The 8,735-nt window shown below is 43.8% G+C and overlaps 1 protein-coding gene across 1 annotated transcript in view; it reads left to right on the plus strand.

Moving 5' to 3' along the window:
- Window positions 1-8,735, plus strand: part of CIT (citron rho-interacting serine/threonine kinase) — a 161,770-nt gene that overhangs the window by 22,901 nt on the left and 130,134 nt on the right. Inside the window, 2 exon segments of the mRNA XM_032431628.1 lie at window positions 7,104-7,246; window positions 7,986-8,079. Of these exon segments, the coding sequence (XP_032287519.1) occupies window positions 7,104-7,246; window positions 7,986-8,079 (237 nt within the window).

Genomic DNA, 8,735 nt, shown 5'->3' on the forward strand with positions numbered 1-8,735 from the left:
GTTGATCTGGTTCATGATGAAATCTGTTCAGTTCCATATAACAGATGCCTTCACCAGTGTCCTTCCAGGAAGGAGCTGATCTTTACAAAGAAAGCATTGTTTTGCAACTCACTATATGTAGTCTTGTTGTATCTGAATGCTTTGTGAGATTCTTAAAGGTTGCTGGCTTTGTACTGATGTTTTTCGTACTGGGGGTCTTTTCGGGCTGCTCTTGCTCTGAGCCTATAACTGACCCATGAATCTTCTTTCCTTACAGTGACCTCACATTAACCTCCCTCTGTTCATTCCAAACTTTTCTTCCCCAGTTGCATATAGGATGTATTAGTTAAGGTATAGGCTAAGCTACTGTAACAAAAAGATACCAAAATACAGTCCAGGCTGATGGAGCAGCTCTGTTGTATGTTGATAATTCAGGGACCCAGGTTCCTTCTATCTTGTGGCTCCTCATCCCTTAGGATGTTGTCCCCCTGACATGGTGGGAGTTGGGCATTTGATGTTCTTGTTTCCCCTGGCTGGCAGGAGAAAGGGGTGGAGAGCAGAACAAGAAAACTCCTTTTATGTAGCATGATATGGAAGTGGGACACATCATTTCCTCTCCTATTTTGTTGACCAGAACTTCATCACATGACCTCACATCAGTACCGTCTAGCTGCATGGCCAATATCCAGCTAAGGGAAGAATGGATTTGGGGGGCAAGTTATAGTCTGTTTTGAGGGTAATAAAAGATAGATCTGGGTTTTGAAGCCAGGCCCCCTCGATCCACCTCCCATATTCTTACCCATTACGTTACACTGTTGCATCCCAAAGCACTGCCAGTCTGACCCTGGCCCTGAGGTCCTACTTGGGATTAGTTCTTTATATTTCCTGTCTCGCTTATATTTCCTGTCTCGCTTTCCACCGAAGGTTGTGCAATCACATGGGGAGTATTTCCTTCCGGTGTAGGCACAGTTTGGAGGTTAGCGGTTTCTGGGCAGTGACCTGTATAAACACCAGCCCATGCTGTGACTGGGAGTCTGGAGAGAGTTAACAAATAGAACTTCATTGTTTATTTTAGTGAAATGTGGCAGCTTATGATAGTTTTGACAGCGAGACATGTGCTGTTTTGATCTCTTGGATAAGATTATCCAGTTTTCAGGCATGTCTCAAAACTTACCAGCATGTTCGCATGTTGCCGCTTGGGAAGCCGGGGTTTGGAAGCTGGCTGCCCGTCGGAAGGAAGTTGTTACTAGAATAGAGGTTCTCGTTTTATTACTGTTCCTTGGTTGGTCTCTCTGGAGTCATTGGCCTTTTCAGTTTCAACGTTCTCATTGGCAAAGTGAGATATTAATACCTCTTATTGACCCCACTTCAGTTGCTGAGTGTGTTATTGCCCTGGGGGGGTCCTTTGTGCCTTCAAAACAGTTGTCTTGTGTCCTGCTCTTTTGAGGCATATTTCAAGTGAATGCGTTTGGAGTTTTTTTTTTTTTTTTTAAGATTTTATTTATTTATTTGACAGAGAGAGAGTTAGCGAGAGCAGGAACAGAAGCAGGGGGAGTGGGAGAGGGAGAAGCAGGCTCCCCGCTGAGCAGGGAGCCCGATGTGGGGCTTGATCCCAGGACCCTGGGATCATGACCTGAGCCGAAGGCAGACGCTTAACGGCTGAGCCACCCAGGCGTCCCCGTTTGGAGTTTTAAGAGTCAAAATTTCGTTCCATTTTCCCAGTTTGCCTGGTTCCACTGTCACAGTTTCTGGTTTAGTAGGTCTAGGATGGGGCCCAAGAATTTGCAACCAGGTCCCAGATGCTGCTGCCGGTCTGGGGCCCCCACTTTGAAAACCTTGGTCCTGTGGCTATAGCTAGCTACAGTTCATTTCTGGGTACTGTTTCTTCCTTTTGTTCCTTCAGCAGTAGTGAAAAACCTGAGATCCTGTTCCTTGCACTTGGCTCTTTCAGGTGGAGGAGTGGTACCTACTCCCCTGTTGTTAACTGGCCCTGGGATTCTTCACCAGTGCGGGGTGCTTCATTAACCATGTCCTCAGTTACCTAGTTTGAGTGTGCTATCTGTGTCTTGCCAAGGCTCTGGATGATTTGGTGCTCAATGAGGATCTTTTGAATAGATGGGTGAGTCAGGCTGGGATTTGTATTTTCTGAAATAAAGGGTCTTCTCTTTTTCTCTTGGTGACCTTGCCCTTCAAGAGGAGTAACTTAAGGTCTCTGCCAGGGACCACTCTGCTTCCAGGATCCCTTCCTTCCTCCCCAGTGCCAGAGATCGGGAACACTGCGCAGGGCAGATAACGATGCCAATAACATCGTTACATTTCCGTGGTACTTTCAGGCATGCTGATTGTAGTGCAAGCATTTCAAGGGCGAGCTGCTAGAGGGGTGGCCAGCACAGCGAGCCTCTAATGACGCCCTGTGCGAACTGGAACAGAGTACAAGAACGATTAGATCCTCACCTCCTCCCCGCATACGGATACATGTGCATGCGAGCATACATGGATGTGCACGTGCATGCACGTGCATGTGGGTACACACACATACACACACACACACACACACTTGTCCTTTGTTTCGAAGGCAACACAATTGATGGGCACTGCCATCCCTGTTCTTGGGGTGTAGATGCGAACACCAGCAGAGAAGCCGCTGCTCCTTCCAAACTGAACACATGTAAGATTTGCCCTTTAATTAGCATCTGCAGCTGTGCCATTAACAGGGTTTGTCTCTGTTGGCCTGAATGTCTTTGCTTTAAAAGAGCAAGTCCGTTATAGCTCCAAGCCAGGCTTGTCTGTCAGCTGCTGTGCTTTCTCTGCCATCTGCAGGGTGATCGCATTGTTTAGGACTGTTTCACTGTAGGGCTCTTTCCTCCTCCTGGCTCCCCGGCCTTTGATTACCATGCCTTGGTGATTGCCGTTCGGGTGACCTGCAGCTGGTCGTTGTGGGCAGGGACCTCGCACGTCCTTCCGCACAGGATGGTTGCCTCCGTGCTGATGGACTGGTTCCTTTGTTGCCGGTAATCCTGGCGTGGTAGGCAGATGACTGTCATGTCCAGGTAGTCACTGGAAAAAAAAAAAAAAAACGGCAAGCAGCAGGAGGGTTGGCTGTATTCAGGGCACCTCTGCCGTAGAAACTTTTCATCTGGCCGATGCAGGGAGCCTCTTTGTCTCTGCACCTTCATCTGCGGTGGGTCTCAGGGCTGTGCTGGCTGCATGAGATCACCCGGGGAGCTCCCTAAAAATGCAGATCTCTGCACCTCACTCAGGGTCACTGGAATTTTTAAATAGCTCCCTGAATGGTTGAGAGGGGAGTGAGATGCACTTTACCCTTTCAGACTGCTTAATGTTTACTCTTGTTCATTCCACTAGAATTCCAGCCCCATGAAGGCAAGGGATTTTTTGTCTGTTACAGTCTCTGCTGTTTTTCTAGTGTCTAGAACAGTGCCTGACACATAGTAGGCACTCAATTTTTTTTTTTTGATGAATGTGTTTATTTTATTTTTTTGAAGATTTTATTTATTTATTTAACTAACAGAGAGAGAGAGAGAGAGAGACAGCGTGAGAGGGAACACAAGCAGGGGGAGTGGGAGAGGGAGAAGCAGGCCTCCGGCCGAGCAGAGAGCCCGATGCGGGGCTCGATCCCAGGACCCCGGGATCATGACCCGAGCCGAAGGCAGTCACTTAACGAACTGAGCCACCCAGGAACCCCGAATGTGTTTATTTTAAAAAAACAGCTCCTCAGGTGATTCTGATGGGCAGGCAGGTTTGAGAAGCCTTGACCTGGAGGACTTACCAGGTTCATTAGGTGAGAAGCCACATTTTTGGGGGATCAGTACCTCACTGGGCGTCTCTGAGTAGTTAAAGTCTGGGATGGAGTCATGCTTTTGGACAAAACCAGGTGCTGTGAATGGATTGTCTGGCATAGCCTGGGTAGTGACTTTGGCCTTAAATTGTTTATAGTGTTCTGCTGACCCTGGTGTTTAGTTCATAACAAGTCATCTGGTATGGAGACTTGAAGACTCTTAGTTTTTGACCTTTAATGATGCTTTTGGAACTTCTTGACTTGGTACCGTTTTTAAAAGTCCAGAAGAGTTTTCTGAAAGTGCCCGAGTCCTGTTCTTCACTGTACGTCTAAGCTCAATAGCAAGATGATTGATTCGGCTTGGGTTGGCCACACACAAGCCATATTCCCCCTGGGCTCCATTCATAACAGAATGAGCGATTCTACCCCAGTAGGGTGGTTTTGGGGTAGGGGTGACATCTCGGGACAGCCAAATTTGCTCAGTAAATTTCCAAATTAAGTTCTCGGATGGCGGGTGCTTGGAATTTTTAGTATGGTAATGTGGAATCGTGTTGATGGGTCAAGTCTGATTAGTTTCTTTGATAAGGACCCAGTCTATTTAGAGGTTTGTCATTTCGTGTCTATTTTGTCCCATGTTGTGGAGCCTGCTGCTTAGCAGCTGTTGTAATTTTTGTCGCTTGTCTTCTCAATCAACCCTGGTTTTGAATAAATGAAAAGTTGTTTGACTCAGAAAAGACTAATCTACTTTTGGCGGGGGTTTTTAGCTCAGGAAATTGGATCTTCTGAATAGGAGCAAAGAATACATATCTTTTGCCTTTTAAGAGATGGTTCTTCTTTTCTGAACTATTTTACTGGTCATTCCAAAATGGAATCTTCAGGAATAGTTGCGAAGTATTAAATAGTGGTCAGTTTGTGAGCTCTTAAAAGTTGCCAGCTGGTGCTGTTTGATGTTGTCATCTTCAAACTTACAAGCCATTCTATTTCACACATCTTTAATAGAGCCAGGTTAGAACATTTATAACTGTGATGTGTCATCATAAATATGCATTGTTCTTATTTTAAGATGTTTCCGTTCTAAAAGCACGAGTACTTCTGTTGTTATCGGTGAATTTTTTTTTTTTTTATATTTAAGACCTTTTTTAATGGCAATATATATTTAAAACAGACGTAAAAATTGGCATTCACCCACATATCCAGGGCCTGTGGAGAACCAGGTTGGGATGAGTGGGTGAGCTTTAGGCAGCCAGGTGGCTCCTGTGGGCTCTTCTAGGGCTGGTACTGGTAGCTTTCAATCTGCTGTGAATTTGGGGGAAATAAAGTCTGCATTTTAGCTGCTACCCCTTCTAAGTGTTGTTCTTCTTGTGGGTTCATAAATCTTTTTCCAGCGATTGCAATGCAAATGGAACCTTACTCTTCCAATCGTCCAGTATCTGGTTGACTTTCCACTCCGTGCAAGATGTCATGTGAATGGGGGAGATTCCCAGATGACACAGAGCCCTTGTGGAGGGCATGTGGGTCACTGGCTCCCCCAGGGGTCTCTGGTGTGGGGTTCACCTAGTGCCGGGTAGAATCTTTACTGGGCCAGCCTGCGGCCTCTGCAGATATGTGCAGATGCTTAATGTCTCACTTGACTAGAGCTTTCTTCTAATTCTGGACCAAAAGCAAACAGGAGTTTGGAGGAGGATGGAGAGAATTCACATCCCAAAATTGGCTTCTGGAATGCAGTAGTTGGAGAGATTTTGTATTTTTTTTATTTTTTTAAGATGTTTATTTGGATCTTGCCTCTTTCCAGAAAGGATTTGAGACAACTTAAAACAAAAGGTGTTTATAGTGTGGCACACAAAATGGGAAATCAGAGCAAAGGACAGGAAGAGAACCGAGTAAGAGTTAACACGACTGCAAAGATGATCAAAATGTGTCCCAGCTTCTCACAGCCAGAGAAGGAAGGAGCATGCAGCCAAGGGTGGGAAAGGAAGGCGCTTGACCGGCAGTGGAGGACCTCCTTGGTTCCAGGCACAGTACTGCGAGGCAATTGGTCTCACCCCATTTTACAGCGGGCGAAACTGAAGGGCAGAGAGCTGAAGTCACCAGGCTGCGGTTTGAAGCCACCTGGGCAAATCGGCCTCAGAGCTGCATGTTGACTCAGAATATCACACTCAGTTATCATCAGAAGGAGGAAGGATTTCAGTTCCTTGGAGTGGCAGAAATTTTTTGCTAATCAAACATTTTACTTGAAGCTGTACTTTATATTCTGTTTTTTGTTTTTTTTTAAGATTTTATTTATTTATTAGAGCAAGCATTGGGTGGTGGAGGGGGGGGTGCTGGGGGGATCAGAGGGAGAGGGACAAGCAGACCCCTCCACTGAGCGCAGAGCCGGATGCCTGGGGCTCAATCTCACGACCCTGAGATCATGACCTGAGCTGAAATAAGAGTCGGACACTCAACCGACTGAGCCACCCAGGTGCCCCTATATTCTTTTTCCAGATTTTTTTCCTATGTATGTATTAACAAATGTAATAATTTTTTTTTTTTAATCACAAAAAGGAGGTTGTATTTTGTCCTGTATAGGATGTCACTTTGTATTATCCTGGGCAGCTTTCCACGGCGGTATGAATAGATTGACTGTTCATTTTTAATATCTACATCTTCTCCCATTATTTAGATATATCATATTTCAACAGTTTCTTAATGATGGATGTTTGGGGGATTTCCAGGCTTTTCCTCCCCTGTGTTACAAACAATGCTACAGTGAATCTATGTATCTATCGATCTACAAACTACTATAAGTTCCTGTAAAATAAATTGTCAGAAATGGAATCATGAGGTCGGAGAGTGTATGTTCACATTTAAATTTTTAATAGAAATGGTCAGATGACTGTTGCAGGAAAAGATTGTATCATATTTATTGCACGCCTCCTCTAGTCTGCTGGGTGCTGAGAGAAATGCAAAAAGGATGCTGGAGGGTTTGTTGCCCTCTAGCAATTTCCATCTACACTGTGTACCTAATCCTAGGGAATGTCTGGGGTGTCGACTTGGGTGGGTGGGTGGGTGAGTGGGTGGATTTAATTCAACTTTTCAAGCTTGCCTTGCAAACATTGTGCATGGTGTCTGGGACTAGTCTTTCATTATATTGATTCTCTTGGGTATCGGATGTAATTTCCTTAGGGCAGGGACCTCATCCTACGTGACTTACAATATGTCTCCCACATCTTAGTTGCTTTGGGGAGACATTGTAATTATAACTCGTCAGGTAGTATTTGAGGCTCTAATTGAGATGTTCCCTTTTTTGGGGTGTATGAAGAATTAATAACTTTGGCATTCTATGCAGGTCATGGAATATCAGCCTGGAGGGGACTTGCTGTCACTTTTGAATAGATATGAGGACCAATTAGATGAAAATATGATTCAGTTTTACCTAGCCGAACTGATTTTGGCTGTTCACAGCATTCATCAGATGGGATATGTGCATCGGTAAGTGAGACTCTGGTAGTGTACTGAGAATTTATGTGTATCACCTAAGCATTCCCACAGTAGAGTGAATAGATTAATAATTTCAGCATCAAAATGATGCTCCATCGAAATTTTAACCAGTCCTAACTGCAATTGGCTGAAAGTATATTTTCCAGAGTGGCAGACATTTCAGCTTTACCCATTCAACAGTGAAATAGATCTAGAATTATAGTGTTCTCACGTTTGCTAATAAGATCTGTGACTGTGGCTGATAAGACTGAGAACTCTCGCATGGGTTCCTTGAGTTATATGGTGGAAAAACCAAATTCGATTTGCAGAGGGAACCTGCATTACCACATAGGAGCAGAAGACCATGGAGTTGTACTTCTGACCTCACCCATTAGTAATTTACAAAGGTGTTCCAGCAAATCCTCAGTTGAAAAGTGTCTCTTTACATCCTCACGCATGTGATGTTTTATGTACATCTGAGAATGTTGTTCCCTTCCTCTCCCTCCCCCCTTTTCTTTTTCCTTCTCCTTCCCTTTCTCTTCCTCCTCCTCCTCTTCCTGCTTCTCCTTCTTTTTCTTACTTAAATTTGTTTTGCAGAATGTTTGCTTATTATTTATATCTATCAATAGGGAGGTCTGTATAGCAGAATTTAGACACTGAGGTTGTTGGCTGAATCAATATCCTGCGTTAGCAGTTGCTTGCTGATTTGCATGGAGAAAACAACACTAATTTGTGGCCCTGATTTTCTTAGAGACATCAAGCCTGAGAACATTCTCATTGACCGAACAGGACACATCAAGCTTGTGGATTTTGGATCAGCGGCTAAAATGAACTCAAATAAGATGGTAACATAATGGAATGAGATAGCTTAATAGAGATTATGCTACAAAGTGTTCCGTGGTCCTCATAAGTTTGGAAAATATGGGATAACTTTGAGTGACATTTTGGAATCTTAAACTGCCCGTGTAGGGCATGATTTCTCTGGAGGTGGTTGTGGGGATGGGGACATAGAACTATTTCCCAGACTTGCTTGACCTTGGCACCCTATCTGTTAATACCCTACAAAACATTTTTAGGAACATCCTTATGGTTTGGTTAAAACATAAAAGGGAAAATGCTCATTTTTGTTTTTCTTCTCATTTTCCTTATTATAGATTATCTTCTGTAATCTTATTTATCTCACATCTGTATTTTCTATTCAGCAAAATTGAAAGAAATCACTGGCATATTTGAACCAAATAACCTTTAGCATTAAGAACCAACTGCTCAAAATGTCATTTCGAAGTCCTGGACCTCTGGTAAAAATTAAGCTGTATTCCCCGTGCTAAATAGGAAGGCCAGAGGGTACCTGCTGAGATCAAGAGCAAGAATACTTGAGGGAAAAGATGACAAAGTAAAAAAAAAAAAAAAAAAAAAAATATATATATATATAAATATATAGAGAAAGAGAGAGAAAAAAAAAAAAAAAACCAGAATAAAAACAATACAGACTAAAGAAAAG

This window comes from Phoca vitulina, unplaced genomic scaffold, assembly GCF_004348235.1.
Source record: "Phoca vitulina isolate PV1807 unplaced genomic scaffold, GSC_HSeal_1.0 scaffold46, whole genome shotgun sequence".
Lineage (NCBI taxonomy): Eukaryota > Metazoa > Chordata > Mammalia > Carnivora > Phocidae > Phoca > Phoca vitulina.